The 20,000-nt window shown below is 45.6% G+C and overlaps 1 protein-coding gene across 1 annotated transcript in view; it reads right to left on the bottom strand.

The window, feature by feature from the left end:
• Positions 1-20,000, bottom strand: part of LOC138554586 (vomeronasal type-2 receptor 1-like) — a 230,367-nt gene that overhangs the window by 188,477 nt on the left and 21,890 nt on the right. The window contains exon 2 of the mRNA XM_069642596.1: positions 14,938-15,229. Coding sequence (XP_069498697.1) covers positions 14,938-15,229 — 292 coding nt within the window. The remainder of the gene's footprint in view (positions 1-14,937; positions 15,230-20,000) is intronic.

Genomic DNA, 20,000 nt, shown 5'->3' with positions numbered 1-20,000 from the left:
AATATCCAATCCTAATCGGGCAAAATTAAACATTTGGGAGATGGATTTGATAAAAAAATATCAAGTGTTCAAAACTCAGAATATACAAACAAGGGAAAGAAAAACGATCCCTGAAAACTGTAGGAAACATCCAGATATACACTACAGAACTAAAATCACAAGGTTCAGATTCGACCTATGGCCCATTAAATCAAGACCATCCATATGGGACAAAACGAAAATTCTGCATAAAGCATGTAGATACTGTAATAAGAGTGGAGAGACACTAAAACACATTATGCTAGAATGTGAAGCCCTGGATTGCAAGAGAAAAGAATACGTTCATAAGCACTTCACGGAATATCGCACAACAAATATAAAAATGGTATAAATGATGATGTTGAATGCACAGTTTATAGCTCTCAATCTATCAATTATACGGTACCTAGAAATAAATAAAGATGGTGAACCCACACAGTAGGCATCTAGGAGCCTGGAGACAGAGAAATGAGATGTTAAACATTTGTGTACAAGATGTTCAAATATGTCAGCTCTGTTATAACTGGTCTCTATACTGGTGAATAAACTTTAATGATGTAATCACCATATGTGCCTGCTTTCTGTAACTGAAGTACTGTAACCAATATCTTAAGTAAAAGTGCCTAGATACTCCTGGGTTTTGGGCACTATATAAATAATAAATAAATAAATAATAAAAAAAATAAACTAGGGGAAAAACCATAACACCCAGATGACTGGAGATGATATACCCATAAATGCGCATACACACCACATGATGATTGAAAATTCATTACTGTAGAGAAACATAATGGATAAACCAGGGGAAAAATCAAAACACCCAAAGATTATTGATGATTGGACTTGATGTGCTTATAAATGGGTATATACATTTTGTGAAGATCGAAAATATACTGTCGTAGAGAACCTTCTCTATTAATTTTACAATTTTTCAATTAGTCCATATAACTTGTGTAGAGACCATATCGGATTAATAGTTCATTTTTAACGTTTAATTTGTATATATCATTTGTTATCCTTTTTCTTAATTATCTGGTATTTGAAAAATGTGTTTATATAGGATTGTGAATTAAAATCGTATAATAGTTGATACGTTTTGCTAATAAATATGTAAATAAGTGTAAAAATGTAATTTTATTTTAGCCTGAGTATGTTCATTAATTTTAACTTTTGTAATATAAATCGATATTTGGAAAGTTGACTTGCAACTAAATTAAATTTAAAAAAAATGTGTCAAGCTGTGCAGCCAATGATCCAGATATGTAATTAATGTGGTTATGCAGCTGCCTGTGCATTCCCTAATAAGTTAGGAATGATGTCATTGTACTAAGAAGTGGCTTTTAGGGTGGCGAGTATACTTGTCATGGAGATTTCCAATGTTCTGGTTTGAAGTTTGTTCATTTGGGGACATTGGCCCTCATTACAAGTGACCCAGTCTGGAAAAAAGTGCTGGTAACAACGGTTACAGCACCTTTTCCAGACCGGGTCCCTCCGAGTCTGCCGGTGGGAGCTGTGAACTATCGGCAGGCCCGACTGGCCCTTAGTTCATACCCCTAAGAACAGAGCATTCACTGAAGCACCAACACCGTCAGTAAGTGCTGGTGCTTCAGTGTTCCCATTCCTGACTCCACGGGAATGGGAATGTACAGTTCCGCCACCACCCATAATATCCCAGTATTGACATGATATCAGGCGGCAAAAACAGTAAGCCAAGGTTGCTGGTAGGCCGCCGGTAGTAGCAGCAACCTTGTAATGAGGGCCATTGTCTGACAGGATGGGGGATGTCCATGTTGTGGCTGAAGCTGTCAATATGGACTTGGTATTGTTAATTTAGTCTGTGAATAACCCTTTGATTGACTTGCATTGGCCAACTGACTGAGGTTTGACTGGTTCAGGCACTGGGTTGATGCAGTGATTGTTATTATTAAGGGAGCTCTTCATTTATTGGATATAAGGGAACTCTTCTTTTGTTGGATATTTACGCTATTGTTATGCTCTAGTGGATTATGATGGCAATAGACATCAGGTTTTCCGGGGCAGGCCATAAAGATTTGAAGGTGTTGATCTCTTTGGCCATTTAGATTTCCTCCAGTTCTTTCTTTGGTGGCAGGGGGGGCATTAGCAGTTTGTGAACTCTAGTCATTAGCAGAGAGAAAATGGCTTTATTCGAGCAACTCTAGATTTTCACTGTGCATGAGTGTTTATCATTTTATTTTTACTGTGATCCTCAGTGTATTGAGAAGCGAACTATCGTTTGTTGAGTGTTCAGAAGTTGATGAAAGTGTGATGAGTTTGTGTGCAGTGTGTTCATGGGGAAGTTCTTGAAGGCGTGATGTTGTATTTTGAATATGTTAAATTGTCCGCAATAGTGGCGTGGGGTGCAATGCAGCTGGATAGGTGAGGCATCATGGCATGCCAATTCATGCACTAGAAGGGAAGGCAATATTAAATACTATGATAAGTACTGGGTTTACTGTGTTTCTGTTGATGAAGTTACTGCATTCTCTGAGATGCTTTTTGATACTTCTTGAGAAGTCTATAAGAATGTCTTTTGTTTTCTTGGATGCTTGAGCTACCGGTTGTTTGAAGCTTCTGAGAAATGGGTTTTGGTGTATCTGATGAAAGCTGTAATGAAGAGTTCTGTGACTTTGAATAAGGAGGCCTTGTTGGTCTAGGGAGAGTGGTGGAAGGTGGCTGCTTGTGTGTGGGTGATTGAGAGGTGGCAGGTGAGGAGTTCCATTAAAGTCAGACTGGAAGGATCATGATGTAAGCAGGCCAATGAAGTCTTGTGTGTATCATTGAGTATGCCTCTGATTATTCCTGAATGGTTGCTATGGTGTATGTTTTATCATGTGGGAAAAATGATGTAAATGCTGGGCTTGAATGTGTTGAGGGGGTAACAGATAAAAGGTTTCTGTGGTGAAGTGTGTGACGCACTCTGTCATTATAAGGCGTCAATTGTGGAATGAGGCTTAATGAAAATGAAGTTGCCTGTGGCTTTTATAGGTGAGTGGTAGCGAATGGAATATGGAAGAGAGGATGGGTGACATTTGAGAGGAGGAGCGAGAGGAGCTGGAAACCATTGAGGGCACTTCACCTGATTTTTCTGGGAGGGAGCAGCAGATATTTGGGGAGGTTGTGGGTAACACACCAGTCAGTATTCATCTCTTGAAGCCTGTGAGACACATGCCATCGAGTGACACCAGCAAGGAAGAGGGGGAGCTTCCAGGAATCCCTGGAGGCAGCTTGTGCGAGAGGCACACAGACTTGATATTGTTGGGAGAGTGCAGCAGAGGTTCAGGGCAGAGGGTGCCACACAATTGGACATATTTGTAAAAACATGTCATCACTTAAATGAGCTAGAGACAGGGGAAGACATGCCTGTCAAGGTATATTCACTCCTACAGCAGTACTTACTGTGCACATTGGGCAGGCCACAATTACATGTGGCCAATTGGGGATATTATACAACTCATGTTCTTCATCCCCTGACACATGTCACACGTCACTCTGGTCTACATGCGGCAGTACAAGAAAATGCACAGGTATTGCACAACAACAATGAATAGCCACTGAGACCGACAGTTCCAACCCCAATTAAAGGGATAGAAAGGGGAGCTGTACAGCTAGTATCTACTAAAGATCTAAGTGAATCAACAGAAGTATTTCAACAATGGCAGGAGATTGGAAATCCGAGGTCTCTATCTCCACCACCTCATCCACTGGGTCATGCAGCAATTATGATGATATGGATGATGATCAAGAAAAAGACTATGTTCCACATGAATCACATATTGCTTTTGGAAAGCAGGGAAACTGAGAAGGCAGAGGAGAACAACACCACAGATGCAGCAGCTGTTGTATTATTAGAAACACACCCCCACTTGTATACAGTCTTTTTGGGAAGAAGCCTTCTGGTTCCAGATTATTTATTTATTTATTGCATTTATTTACAGCGCCCAAACCCGTAACTATCACAGTGCTGTACTTAGAAAAAAATAGAAAACATAATACAGAAGTAATACAGTGCATGAAGTAGAAGTTCCAGTAGGGTTAAGCCAGGGAGTATACCCCCAATGTCACATTAGTCATATTTGTCGAACAACCATGTTTTTAGCTGTCTTCTGAAAATTAGGTAGGATGCTTGCTTTTGGATGTGGGCAGGTAGGGTGTTCCACAAGGTGGGGGCAATGACCTTGAAGCTCGCACCCCCAGCTCCTTTCCTTAGAAAGCACAGCAGATCAGTGCATGGCATGCAGAACACCACCAACACTATCAAACCAACATAAACCTAGCCTATGAGCTACCTCACTACATAAAGTCAAAAGAATGGCAATACTTTGCAGAGAATAAACAGAAATCGAATCTGGGCACATGGCCACTCTGCTAGAAAATGAAGTGCCGAAGTCTCTGAAAGGGGTACAAAGCATGCTGGGCTTTGCGAACTTCTACTGCCGGTTCATCTCAGACTTCTCTCAGGTTGTGCACCCAATCACAGTACTATTACGAAAAAACAATAAAAAGTTTGCTTGGACCGAAGAAGCAGAAGAAGCCTTTCAGGAACTTAAACAAAGGTTTACCTCTGCTCCAATCCTGCAACATCCTCATCCAGACCTCCCTTATGTCGTTGAAACTGATGTTTCCAGTCTCGCAATGGGGGCTGTCCTTTCACAGAGAGACCCGGAAACCGGCCAGCTACATCCTGTGACCTTCTGGTCCAAAAAGTTCTCACCTCCAGAGATTAATTATGCCATCACGGACAAGGAACTCCTGGCTATCAAATCTGCCTTTAAAGCCTGGAGGCACTACCTTCTGGGGGCCAGGCACACCATTACAGTCATCACAGACCACAAAAACCTGCAATATCTCAAAACAGCCAAGGCCCAGTCCTCGCGCCAATTACGGTGGGCCCTTTTCTTCGCCGAATATCATTATGTGATCACATTTCGACCAGGAGTCAGAAACGGAAAGGCGGATGCCTTATCTCGCATGGGCATAGATGAAATAGTATATACAACTCCAGACCCAGTACCTATTATACCTGAAGACAAACTCTTGGGTATCACGACAGCCTTAACACAAGCAGAACTACGAAAATAAATCCAACGGACAATGAATCCTGATGCCTACCTAGCATGGCAAACTCAAGGAGAACAATATACCATCAAGGACCACGTATCCTTTTTTAGGGATCGCCTATATGTACCCAAGAAAGAATTACAACAGCATATTATTTCAAATTATCACGATTCACTGATTGAAGGGCATCCTGGGATCGCCAAAACCCTAGCTAAGGTGAAAGATAACTTTTGGTGGCCTACTTGGCGTAAGGACATCATTCAGTATATTCAGTCCTGCGGTGTCTGCGCACAAAATAAATCACAGAAACAAAAACCATCTGGTCTCCTACAACCATTGGACATTCCTCCAGTTCCATGGCACACTCTTTCCCTTGACTTCATCACTGATCTACCTCCAAGCCAAGGGTTCAACACCATCCTTGTAGTTGTGGACTTATTCTCGAAGATGGCCCATTTTATTCCTCTCAAAGGCCTCCCAGACGCAGCCACTTTAGCAAAAGGAGGGAGTGGTTAAGCTACATGGCTTCCCTTCGGTTCTGGTCTCTGATCGAGGCAGCCAGTTTGTTTCAAACTTCTGAAAAAAATGCTGTGCAATGGCGCAGATCGACGTTCGGCTATCTACCAGTCACCATCCCCAAACGGACGGCCAAACCGAGAGAATCAATCAGACACTCAAGCAATATTTACGGTGCATGCTGCACCACGAACAAAGGAATTGGAAAGACCTACTATGGATATCCGAATATGCATATAACAATTCTTTGCATTCAAGCACGGGACAAACGCCCTTCGATACCCTTGATGGCAGATATCCACGTACCTCTGAACTAGACCTTCCAGCCAGCTTGGAAATGCCAGCGGTAAAGACTCTACACACAACCATTACTCAGGCTTTCAAAAGGGCAAAGGAACACCTTATTCATGCCAAAGAAAAACAAAAGAGATTTGCCGACCAACACCGGAAAAAGGCCCCTGATTATCAAGTAGGAGACAAAGTTTGGTTAGCCGCTAAATTCGTACCCATAAAGGGAACCCGGACCTTTCATCCCAGATTCTTAGGACCCTATAAAATTAAGGCAATTATCAACCCAGCAGCCGTGAAACTGGATTTACCACCTAATCTAAACATCCACCCAGTATTCCATGTGTCCCTCCTGAAACCAATGCAACCCGGCACATGGATTGGGACACCACCTAAGCCCATACTTGTTGACGGAGAACCAGAATTCGAAGTCAAAGATATCTTGGACTCTAACTAGTCTAGGACAAAGCTATATTATCTTGTCGATTGGAAAGGATTTGGACCACAAGATAGATCCTGGGAGCCCAGTGAGAATATCCACGCACCACGTCTAATCAGGAAATTTTATCGGAACTTCCCAAACATACCTGGGCCAGACAGAAGGAACACCATGGGAGGGGCCTTAGGGGGAAGTGCTGTCACGACCTTCGCCCAAAACCCCCTCTGGCAAACCCATTGGCCAGGTGGAGTTAGGACTCGGGCCTCTAGAGCCTGGCATCCTCTTAAAAAGCCCTCATGGGGCCAGTCCTGGAGCCTATGGCACCAGGGTCATACACCATGAACAACAATGTGCTTGGGAACTACTTTATTGTATTGTCAGCCAACATGGAGGCATCCACATAGCTTGGTTCCCTAAGAACCAAGCTATGTGGTCTAGTGTTTTGGGTGTGGCAGGCCTGGAACTACTTTCCCTGGTACTACTTTACCTGGGCTATATAAACCACACCCTGACTGCAGAACATGCTTTGTGTTGCTTTGCAGCTTGCAACGTGACGATCACCGTGTCCAGCTATTCCCTCGAACCTCGGAGAAGCAGAACCTGCAAGGAGAAAAAGGAACATCATTAGCAGCAGCATCTTAACTGCAGTCAACATCTTTAAACACTTGCAGCTACTGAGAACAGCTTCCTCGAATCTGCACGCCTCCCGGACAGAACGACCTGAAAGAGAAAGATAGAGGCAACATTAAAGAAAGCTGTAGAGACATTTACAAATTACAAACTGCTCAAAAGCCTTACCTGGCTGGTTGCCTCTCGGCTGGCACCACTCCGGACATTCCACTCGCGCTGAAGAAGACCGCGACCTACAAGGAAGGAAAACACAGGTTAGCAAAGGCAAGACTTCGCAGGACTGCACATAGCACTTACTTACAGCATCATAGCGCTCTTAATGCGCCATCATTTACCAGTGGGGCTCAACCAAGCCAGTTTGCCGCGCTGAAGCTCCGCATACCTAAAGGAGAAAAAAAGAGACATTTTAAACAAAGAAAGGCATGCAGGATAGCAACAAAACTAAAGAACAGCAATAAGACCTACCTGAACAATATCAAACGGGCCAGCGTCAGTGAAGTAACTGGACCGCACTCGCCCATGAAAGACAACGCGCCCCTGCAAAGAAGGCAGGATGGAGAGCACGCCTAATTCTACCACAAGACCTCATCAGGGCAAAGCTGAGAAGCATACCAGCGAGTAACCCTGCTGGGTGGCGTCCCTGTGGATACCAGGTGAGCGTAACACTAACGGTGTAAAATGGGCCATGTGTGAAAATATATCAATAGCCAACATTATGACTGTATGTCCCCTGGAGGGGGGTAAATATACTATGAAATCCGTTGCTATGGCTTCCGAGGGTCGAGAAGGAGGGTCTGGTTGTAGGAGTAGTCCTGCTGGTTTTCTGCTATCTGTTTTGTTTTGGTTACATATAGTACATGTCCGGATATATGCTTGAACGTCCTTAGCCATCTTAGGCCACCAGAAGTTTCTTTGAATGGAAAGAAGGGTACAACTGACTCCACGATGTTCGGAGTGGAAAGTATCATGACACAGATGTATTATCTGTTCCTTCAAGGTCTGGGTAGGAATCACTAGTTGGGAGCCTCGGAAAAGGAAGCCCTCTTTATATTTCAGGGCCCACAAATTGCATTCATGGAAATCCGTCCATAGGTCTCAAGTTGTGGTTTCTCTCTTGAAAGTATGCAGGATGTCACTAGCCTGGGCGATGAACACGGTGTTGGGAAACATCTTGGGCAGGTCGTGAAATTATTGTGTTGGATAGTCAGGACGTCTGGATAAGGCATCTGCAATGACATTCAAGGCTCTTGGAATATGTAAGATGTACAACTGGTATTGGGCAAAAAAGAAGGCCCATCATGCTTGTTGACTATTTCTGCACTCCATGAACTGGAGGACTTGTAGGTTTCTGTGATCCGTCCGCACCTGCACAGGGTGAGTGACACCCAGAAGGAGATGATGCCACTCCTTGAAGGCTTGGCAAATGGCTAGTAGTTCCTTTCCCAGGACTGAATAGCATGTCTCGCAAGGAAGCAAGGTTCTGGACAGATAAGCTACAGGCTGTTCAAGACCGTCATCTGCTTTTTGTTTTAAAGCTGCACCAACAGCATATTCTGACGCTTCTGTTTCCACCAAAAAGGGTCCTGAAATGTCAGGTTGTATCAGAATGGGTCCTTGAGTGAACATTTCTTTCAGTCTTTGAAAGGCGGTTTCTTGAGAAGAAGTCCATACAAAGGGAACATTCTTTTTGAGCAATGACACAATCGGTTGAACTATAGCTGAAAAAGAAGGTATGCATTTTCTATAGAAATTCACAAGGCTCAGGAAGGATTGTATTTGTTTAACAGAACATGGGACGGGCCAGGAAGTGATAGCCTCAACCTCGTTTGGATCCATAGCCACCCCTTGAGGGCTTAAGACAAATCCCAGGTAATGTACCGTAGAGACATGAAATATGCATTTTTCGTGTTTGGCTAGCAAGTGATGTTCCCTTAGCCTTTGTAAAACAGCAAAGACATAATCTTGATGTAATATTGGGTCGCTGGAATATACCAGGGTGTCCTCCAGATATACGATTACATAGAGGAACAGCATGTCTGAGAAAACCCGATCCATAAAACATTGTAAAACATCTGGGGCATTGGCAAGACCAAAACGCAGTACTTCATACTCGAAGTGCCCCAAAGATTGTTCGGAAGGCAGCCTTCCATTTGTCGCCATCTTTTATTTGGACAAAATGGTAGGCTCCTCTTAAGTCCAACTTGGTGAATATAACGGCACCTCGAAGTGCTTCCAGGATGTCCGATATCAAAGGCAAGGAGTATCTATCTTTACGGGTACATTGATTTAGACCCCTATAGTCCAAACAGGGTGGTAATTCCTGGGTGTCTTTCTTTGGTACAAAAAACAGAGAAGCCCCTGCGGGGGACTTGGATGGGCAGATGGTACCGTTAGCCAGGTTGGTGTCCTAGTAGTCTCGTAGAGCCCTTTTTTCGGGTTCAGATAGGTTAAACATCCTGCCGAAGGGTATTATAGCGTTCTCCTCAGTTTCAATGGCACAGTCTTCAGGTCTATGTGGAGGCAGAGATTGTATGATATGATAGCTGAGGAGAAGACATCCGAGAACTGCTGATAGATGTCTGGTACTTGATTGACATTGGAAACAGTAAGGGAATGATTAACTTCTTTGCTTTCCATGGATATAACTGGTCTGGTGTCTTGTGTAAGGCAATGTGATAAACAAAACTCTGAGCCCAGAAACAAGGAACCGGCGGTCCAATTAATGTATGGATTGTGTTTTCTTAACCATGGCATGCACAGGACCACTGGATAGTGAGCAGCTTTTATGATGTCAAATCGGATGGTTTCTTGATGGTTGTGGATGGAAAGTACAATGTCCATGGTTTGTTGGGTGATGGGTCCAGAAGACAAAGGGGAGCCATCGATTCCTTCGACTGTCTGTATGAACTCCTTGGATTCTCTTGGAATGTTATGCATTGATGCTCACTCGTCATCCATAAACATGCCCATAGCTCCACAGTCCACCAGGGCTAAAACTGAATGTGTTGCTCCGATAGAAGAGGTCAGGGTTACCTGAAGGACCACCAGGTTACAACTCGATGATGGATCAAGGATTTAAGGGGTGGAGAGGTCTTTGGTCTCCCGAAGCTAGGCTCCATTCAGGATCGGGAGCTTGCTTTTCCCGAACATCTTGGATGTGCTATGGGACAATTCCTGACTAAGTGTTTGTCCGAAGCACAATACATGCATAGACCACTGTAAAATCTGCAGATTCTTTCTTGGACTGACAAAGGGCCTCTCATAGCCCCCCGTTGCATAGGTTCTGGCTCAGCAGGAGGGTTTTCCCTGGAAGTAGGAGATAATGGAGACATCTTGGGAGGAGAGCTTCGGGTCTTTTTCTTTTCCACCTTTCTCTCTTGTATTCGGAAATAAATTTGCAAGGATAAATCCATAAGAGCCTGTAATGATCCGGGACGTGCTATACTGGCCAGCTCGTCTTTTACTTCCTCATTCAGACCACAACGGAACAAAGAAAAGCATGACTCTGTAGACCAGTCAGCTTCTTTTGCAAGCTGCTTAAATCGGGTAATATAGGATAACATATCCTGGAAACCTTGTTGGAATTCCAGCAATCTTTCTTGAGCAGTATACATCTGGTCTGGGCGGTCAAACATCTCCTTAAAGGCCTTAATGAACCCATCATAATTGTCCAGTAAGTCATCGCCTGAGGAGACCAGTGGTGTAGCCCAAGCTAGGGCATTTCCAGTAAGATGGGCTATGACAAATCCCACCTTGGCTCTGTGGGTAGAGAAGTAATAGGACTTAAAGTTGAAGTGAACCAAACATGAATCCAGAAAGGAACGGAGCATCTTAGGGGAACCATCGTATTTATCCACTACACCACCTGTTGAGGTGCTGTCCTGATACAGAATCCAGGGAGGGAACCAATTTTTTCAGGGCAGTGTTTTCCGCTTTCAGGTTTTGTACCGCTGTAGAGAGTTCTTGCATTCCTTGCAAAAGATCCTGTACAGTAGGATTCATCTCTGACCTTTTGTCAAGCGGCTGGCGTGTCAAACTGTCAAAACTTTCACTGTCACGACTATCACAACCTGCTTGTGGGCTCACCTGTGAAGACTTGGAGTGTTTCTTCTTTGTTGACTCAGTCTGCCTACCTTTCTTGGAAGTGCGGGTCTCGTAAGGGCGGGCTTCTTCCGACGCCACTTCATCAGTGATGATTCAGATGTCCACAGTGTAGATGGTTTTCCCAGAAAGGAGAGGAGACGGTCAGAGTCAGCGCGTAAGTTTGTGGATGAATGAGCCCAGGGAGGAATAGCAGCGTTCTGGAGGCACCGTGGTAGTAGAAAGCCCAGTAATGAAGAGGTGAAGTGATCCGGGGAAGACCGCAAAACAAGAAGTCCAGGAAGGAGGGACCACGGAAGGCTGCAGGTGCGGCCGCGATCAAACAATCCAGGGAGGAAGCACAGGAAGGAATCGCTAGGGATAGATTCTAAGGTAGGAGAACACTAGGAACAGCAACCGGAACTCGGGAACTGGGAGCGTTGACACGCGCTGTACCGCAGGGGTGGGGCGCTTATCTAGCTGAGTAGCACTACCCAGGAACTAGACCGTGGATCCGGTATCCGCCATGTTGGGGGTATGCAAGGTCATTCTGGTAGGTTGCCGTACAGACCAGGATGTCCAGAGGGGGCAGTAGCGTGGTTTCATGACAGCGGAGAGTAGAAGCAGGCAGATTTAGAAAGAGGCTGTTGCAATAGTCCTGCCTGGAGAGAAGCAGAGCTTTGGAGACAGTGAGCTTCTGGGGGAAGGAGAGGAAAGGAAGAATACTTCTGAGTAGGTGCAGCTGGTAGTGTGACTTCTTAGAGACATCAGAGATGTGAGGAGAGAAGGAGAGCAAGGAGTCAGAGATGACCCCAAGGTTTTTAGCCTCACAGGTGGGAGCAGGGAGAGGGCCAAGAGAGGCCGGCCAGAGAGTGACAGGAAAGGAGGGTGTGGGTGTGCTGATGGAAATCTCGGTCTTGCTGGCATTAAGGCAGAGATTGTTGGTGGCACACCACTCCTGGATGGCGGACAGTCAGAGATGAAAGAGGGAAAAGAGGTGGCTCAGGGTAGCCTGAAAATGAGCCGAGTGTCATCCAAATAGTACTGGAAGTTGGGGCAGAGCGCGGCATTGCAGTGGGCAAGAAGTACCAGGTATTGGTTGAACAGCCAGGGAGAGAGGTTAGACCCCTGGGGAACACCACAGGTAGAGATAGAGATGGAGGAGAGGAAGGACCCAAGTTGAACCTGGGAGGGTCGATCGAAGAGAAAAGAAGTCAGCCACACCAGGGTACGACCGGTGATCCCGAGGTTATCACGGAGACGGTTGAGCAGGATGGCATGGTTGACTGTGTCAAAGGCAGAAGAGATATCAAGTAAGATGAGGACTCAGGGGGTGTTGGAATCAAGGATAGAGAGCAGGTCTTCACGGATGTTCAGGAGAGCAGTTTCCACACTTCTGAAGCTCTGAAGCCAGACTGATGGTCATGGAGACAACCAACAGATTCAGCGTGAAGATTAAGCTGGGAGATGGCCAGCTTTTCCAGGACATATATTCTGCTACAGTCCATATTACATCGAGGTTTTTGCAATTGCATAGACAGAATATGTTTCTCCATATCCTCTGCCAGCGTCAGAGGGAATAGAGCATATAGTGCATGTTTCATATTTAGCTAGGAACCTACTACATAACACTTTGAACCAAATCAAGAATTTGTACTGATCTATATTTTCTTAATGCGTTATGGAGTTGGGGTGGGCAAAGTCAGGAACATTTGTGCCACAGATTGTTTGTGGGTAAACTGGCATTTTTTGTCTGTGCTTCTCCATTCTGCTTCATGTACGTTGTGCAGAATGGTGGCACAAAATTTGCCACAAGTTGGGAGAGTGAACGTTTGCTCAAAATTTGGGAGTGAAATTTGCCACAAAATGGCAATAAAGCTTTGTACTATGCCACATGCACGTAATGTCACGTGTCACAATGCTGAATCGCTTTGAATCACGCATGGTTTACTTGCTCCGACCCCACATAAGTGGACGTTTCCACTCCCCAATCACCACAGGGGTCCCAGTTGCCAGCAGAACGGAGCCAGGCACTCATTTGGAGCAGGAGGAAGAGCAGCACCAGGTCCACCCCCCATCCCTTCATAGAAGAAAAGAAGACAAAGGGCCTCATCTGTGAAATACAAACATGGGACGTAAAATGGTGGCAATGAAATTACTGCCACTTTACTACAACTTTTGATGCACGGCCAAACTCCGAGAATGAGTAGGTGAAGTTGCGGATTTTCTTCCAGGGTTTTGCTCAAGGTAAATCCCCCACTTCATCTCCAAAAATTGGCAGATGTACCGCAGAGGATTACTTGTGGTAAATCTGCAAAACTCCCCACGGAGTCCAGTAGTAGGGATTACCACCCCCTTACAATCACTCATAATCTGGCAGTAAATCCACCGGACCAACGGGCGGTAATGATGAATGAGTTTGCTGGTAATGCTGCACAACCCCGTTAATGACAAACTCATGATGAGGTCCGAACATCTTTTTTACTTTGCCCTATATTTCCTCCCTTTACCCTCACCTCTCTACAACTGCTCTGTTATCTCGCCACTCAAAAAGTAAATGTCGCACATTATTTTTCTTATAAACATAATTCGTAATTGCTGTACACTGATTTTCCATCAGCTGCGAGCAATGGCAGTAGCACACCACCTCAGGAGGACTGGAAGCATGAGATTCCTGCCACAAGCAGCAGCCTGATGGCTACTACCAGAATTGCCACTGGAAATGCAAACGTGGTATTTTGGCTATCAAAAATTGGCTTCTGCGACAGCTTGTCCCCAATGTCACAGCCTATGGTGCCCCAAGCCCACGCTGGCACTGATCCTGAGGTAGCCACCATCATCAAGGAGACCTAAGAAGAGGACCAGGTGGTCCCCAACGACACGTCGACCATCACAGTGACAGCAACCACCACCAGCACGGAAAAGAACACAGCAACTGCAACCACCACCAGCACAGCGGCCACCACAGGGACTTTCAGCACTGCAATCATTATCAGTGCTCAGTGTGCCTCAGTCGGTCGCCTACAGCCAGGGATGATAGTGACCAAGACAGGGTCTAAACCCCACCTATTAAGCTCACTGGGCCTAATACCACACCTCAAGACACGAGCATTACAGCAAAATTCCCCTCTGTGGCCGTTTGCTCTTGCGGTCATCTGGCGCTGTAGTATCATAGCATAGTACTAGTAGCAGTAACAGTACTAGTAGAAGTAATAGTCACTCAGATAGAAAACGGAACCAGCACAACCTCAGATATTTACAGAACGTGAGGTAAGTCAAAACTGTAGTAACCCCCACTAGTTGGGAAAAGTGAACAAATAATGTGCCAACCTTCAAGGGTTGGACAATCCCAATGGCTGTTAACGGACGGGCCATTGAGAACGATCAAGTCTGTGACCTCTGCGAAATTGCCAACGAGATATTGAGATTTCGTTTTGATCGATGATCCTGGAAGCCGTGTGGCATATGATAATGAGGTTGGGAAAAAGACCTTCCATCTTGGAGGGGTCACACCATAGATAGAGGTCTACTCCCAGGATTAAATACCAATTACCTGCATTCCCACCTACCCCACCCCCCAAAAATGCCCCCCCCCCGGCACTTCTCCCCTCCCTCCTCCCTGCACTTGCGTGATTTGAATGACACAAGGCCTAGTAAGATTGTTGTTTTGTCCTCCTCTCCTTGTCTTGTCGCACCTAGAAACACTTGTGTACAGGTGCGTCATAAATGACCTATCATATCATGTCAAAGAGGCCTCATGTACCTGACATCCAAATATAAGCAGAGGACATATGGTTTCCATAGGATAATTGATCATTTGTATTGATAAAAGGTCAAAGAATGCGTCATTCATTCTTTGAGAAACACACTAAATAAAGCAGTGTTACCTGTGGAAATCCATAGATCCCTAGAAGCCTGGCGATAGGGATCGTCATGTGGGACTTGTCATCTCCAATCAGTGCGGCTAACGGAGGCTGAGCACGGCAGCCAAAGTTGGCCACGGCCTGCTCCTGCCCCGCCAGGAACCGCATGACGCCCCTCAGTGCTTGCCCCACCGAGTCACAGGAGTCGACGATGCTGAAGCCCAGCGTCAAGTTGGCCAAGAGTTCAGGATTTCTGTTGATTTCCTCCACAGTGAAGACCAAACTCTGAGCCATCTGATAAAATGTTTTTGCAAGCCTTTCAAAAGAGACAGGATAAAGTAATACAGTATGTAAACACATTCTCCATTGTATATCAACACAGGTTAGTCAACATCATCATGTTTATTTTGAATATTGCTTTTAACAAGCACATACACAACTGCTGGCATCCTCCTAATCCATACTTTAATGCTACATTACAACATTAAAAGAAAATGTAGGATGCATGCTACATGCTCTCACTAACTTCATTAAATATCCGATTATTACTTCCAAGACAATATCAAAATTACAGTTCATATAGCATGTGTACAAAAATGATATCATTTGCAAAAAGTCAAAGAAGTGCTTACTGCAAAGAAAATGGAGGCAGAATGTTAACAGATGTAAAACTCAAAAACACTGTCAGGCAAAATGTCCGCCCCACTTCACACCGCGCATAACAAGAACCTCTGCTCATGCTGCTGAACCAGTTTTCAACTTCTGACCAATGTTTTTAAATACAAATAGCCATTTAAAATATACTATGTCGAGCATTAAGCATTAAAAGAGAAGTTATCACAGTTTGGTGGGTGGAAATCCACAACTCACACTAGGAGAGTCAACCAATACCTGCTCTGCTATGGGAGCCATTTGTAAAACTAGAGAAAACTGCCTCTATGTTCCACCATTCCTTGTCCACAAGGACAAATTAATGATCTCAACAGTACAGAATCCTACCTAATCATACTTTGGGAAAGTGTGAGTTGGTCTAAGTGCAATCAAAAGCATGTGTTGATTGTTCAGAACAGGTCCAGCATACGTCACTGGGCCTTTATTTGGTGCAATCCAAGAGGAACTGTGTACTTCTGTAGTGATTTTGCATTAGCTGGTATGCACCAAGGGTTTAAATACCAGTCTTCAAGGTTTAAAGGGACCAAGATTCGACTCATCAGTTTCATCCATGGGATTTATTTTTATCTGACTGAGCAGTTTTTATTTGAATTGGTTATTTATAACGGCCAGAGGTTTCTAAGCGCACACCCAAAGATCGAACCTGTGTTGTTCCGTGGCGTCTTGCTTCCAACGCGAGCATGTTGCCCCTGAGCTATCCTCCCGAGTATGGCAAATGAATTTTGATAACAGGTCATGGCACATGGATGGTTCTTAATTATGTCATGACCAGACCCACCATAATCCTACCTTTAACAGTACAGCATCGCAAAGCCCCTTTATGGTCAATTCCTAATGGTTAATGGCATTTGCAGTAGCTTTTGTTACTGGGCTCGTCTAAACCAATCAAAATGGTTGGAAAGCGGTCAACAATTTCTGCTCTTCACCTCACTGCAAACACTCTGAGCTCAGCCACAGTCTAACGGAAGACATTGCATGCAGCTTGAGAGGGGTCACTATTGCTTGAGATTAGGCTCTTCTGCAAATGATTGTCCCTTGGGTTACCATGGGAACAAACCAGCGATAATGCCCCGTTCTTCTGTGTATAGGGCTTCACCAAGTTCAGGTAGACAGATATGTTTCCTTTCTACCCTAACTAGACCAGAGTTATAAAAAGACAATGCAATAAACGTATACATTCAGATTTAGACTCCGGTCTCTGTATACATATTCCTGCTGATAAAAGAGGCCTTTAGGCTATTCTTGTCTGATATGTATTCGACATTATAAGGAAAGTGGTGCGTCTCTTCTTTGTTCACTTGTCCTCCCCACCTTTCAAAGGAGTATGTTCATAATACGCTCTTTGCTACTATCATTATTTTCTTGCATTTTAAGTTTGTCTCTTAACCTGCAATTTCATCAAAGCAAGTCAAACAAACCTTTGATTGGTCAGAGATGCCTGTCAATAGCCAACACATTGCTAGAATGATTGGTGCTACAACTAGGGATTTCTCGTTAGCAAACCTTTTTGAACATTTACCTTGGTGCAGCCAAACTGGATCAGAGAATGCCGGGAACTACGGACACTACCGGCCAGCAGAGCCCGGCAATTCCACAAACCTGCTTGCCTGGCCATAGCTAAAGATCCCTCAGTGCGGGCGCGCTCTCTGCACACCCTGCTGGTAACCTCCTGCTGTGCCCAGTCTGTTCCTCTTAACCTACTTCCGCTTCCTTGCCCGGTCTCCACCAATGAGCTCTCACTTTGTCTATCTGGGCCAGTCCACTCCCTCTGTCTTTGGAGGTTACCACCTGTGCCTCTTTCCTCCAGTGCCTGTTCCTGGTGTTTACCCGGTCTCCACCCATGAGCTTTCACTTTGTCTATCTAGGCCAGTCCACTCCCTCTGTCTTTAGCGGTGACCACCCCGTGCCTCTTTTTGCCCGGTCTCCACCAATGAGCTCTCACTTTGTCTATCTGGGCCCGTCCACTCCCTCTGTCTTTGGAGGTGACCATCCCGTGCCTCTTTCCTCCAGTGCTTGTTCCTGGTTTTTGCCTGGTCTCCGCTAATGAGCTCTCACTTTGTCTATCTGGGCCCATCCACCCCCTCAGTCTTTTGAGGTGGCCACCCCGTGCCTCTTTCCTCCAGTGCCTATTCCTGGTTTTTGCCTGGTTTCCACCAATGAGCTCTCACTTTGTCTATCTGGGCCCATCCACTCCCTCAGTCTTTGGAGGTGGCCACCCCGTGCCTCTTTCCTCCAGTGCCTGTTCCTGGTTTCTGCATCACTTCCCCATGTCACACCCCATTCCCACAGGCCTCCTTCTAGTGTCACCCTCCAGCGCCCACCATTCCTGTGTTGCCTTCACCCTTCTCTCCAAATGTCTGCAACCTTTTTGCCATCGAAACATGACATGGCACCACCGCTGGAGTGCACGTTTCTCTCCCTCTGAATTCTTTCATAGGAACAGTTTACAACCCCACCGCCCCTACAGATGCTATCAACCTCAGAACCTTTTGGAGTGGGTTTCACAGCACTTTGGTGCCCTAATCACCCCATAATGGCCGTCCCTTCAATGGGGACCATTAAGTCAGAATCCTTGGCACCTAATGGGTGTGATTTCCACTCCTGCTGGGGCGAAGGTTTAGAAGCAGGAATGCAATCTCCATCCATGGAACCTATGGGCACACAAGACAAACACCCCCCTAACATGATGGCCCCTGGCAGGGACTGCATCAACAAAAAGGCATTACAAGCCCATTCCCCCCTTCCTCTTCAGTGGAGCAGGAGCTCCCGTGACCCTGCAGGAGCAGTGGTCTACCAAAGGGAAGGCACCCCAAATTTTACAACCTTTTCCGGTAAGCGCACCTCCAAATTGTGCAAAACGGATTCTCCGCATCACAATATCCCAGCTACGATGCCCAGATGCCCTTGCTGTCCCGGAAATTGAAATCTGCTTTGGCGCTGTGTTTCTGGCCGAAATTGCGACCGTGTGCATGCTTCCACCATTGCTCACCATGTGGAGCCCAGCACACTCAAAGATGGCCGCCCGCCACCCATTTGAGGCATCCACTGCCTAATCCACCCAGCAGACGCTGCTGAGTCCCGATTGGCTGGTGACCCTTCTTCAGCTACCTATCGGTAGCCGGCAGGCAAAGCCGGCCCACTCTCAACAAGGCCCAGTGAAATAAGGCTGACTCCTGTCCTAGCCTGTCCTCAGCCTTACTCGCTGTTCGCCTGGACACTATGCCCTTTTTCTCCTCGCACTAATCCCTGCTTGTGGTTACACAGCTGACTCTCCTCCTCATGAACCTATGGACTAGCGCTCTCCTCATCCTGAAAGTAAGACTGGTAATGTTATCAACTATTCCAGCGCTTCCAAATGCTATGCTTATTCCCACAAGCTTGATACCTAGTATAGCTATATAAGCTGTCCACTCTGTGCCTACTGTCCTACAAGCATTTATCTTTCCTGTTGAACTTGCTGACATACTATCTATCCTGATGTTGGTAATGCCTTTACTATGCTAATATAATCACAAACGCCACTTGACAAGCAGTAGCAACGTAGCAACCTGCTCCATGCACACCTCTGTACTAAGTATGCACATCTATTATGAGTGTCCTGACTTTAATCAACTGAGCCGACTACATATTTGAGCCCCTAGTCGCTACCTATTCGCGGTTGCTTACCAACAAGTGATCGCACCATTTCAGAGCCTTATTTGCTTGCATTGCCTATGTCTGTTCTCATTGCCGCCCAGCCCATACCTTGGCATTGCATGACCACGGCACCGCTTTCACTTGCGGCTCTGTTCGCCTGTGCTTGCCTTGAAACTACTATGCTATCAACCCCATGCTCGCTTTTGAAATAATTGAGCTCTTGCTCAGAACCGCAACTTGGACCCACTTGTTAGCTCCATGATATATGCTACTCTGCCTGCCTGATACGCTCATTGTGTATTCCCAATTTTGCTGCGCCACAATTTGATCTATGCCTGCATATGTTGCACCGCTCCGCGTAAGACATGTCCACATGATCTAAGCTAATTCCAGGGTACCTGCCTTACTCTGCCGTGCCTTTCAACTTGACATTTACCTGATCTGCCAATACTTGCTGCCAACACTAGGATGTCTTCTCTGCCTGAATTGTTGCACCGTTACAATTAGATCACGCCTCTTGCATTCTGCATTGTTCCCTGCCTAACATGCTAATGTATATGCAAGCTTTGCTATTTGCTTTGCCTGTGTACCCTGATCTGATGCACCCCCATTGCTTGACTCTGAATAAGTAGACTTAACCTGTCTTAAACTCATTAGCCTGCATTGCTCGTACAGAGCACGCACTCCCTAGCCAAATAGTGCGTGTAACGCTTACCTATAACTGCCTCACAGACCCAGCAGCCCTTCCTCTCTAACATGCTAGCACGCTGGTCCTCCCT

The sequence above is a fragment of the Ambystoma mexicanum genome, chromosome 1q (genome assembly GCF_040938575.1).
Source record: "Ambystoma mexicanum isolate Mex_15411 chromosome 1q, UKY_AmexF1_1, whole genome shotgun sequence".
In the NCBI taxonomy this organism is placed as follows: Eukaryota; Metazoa; Chordata; class Amphibia; order Caudata; family Ambystomatidae; genus Ambystoma; species Ambystoma mexicanum.
This window is presented reverse-complemented; position numbering and strand designations above follow the sequence as displayed.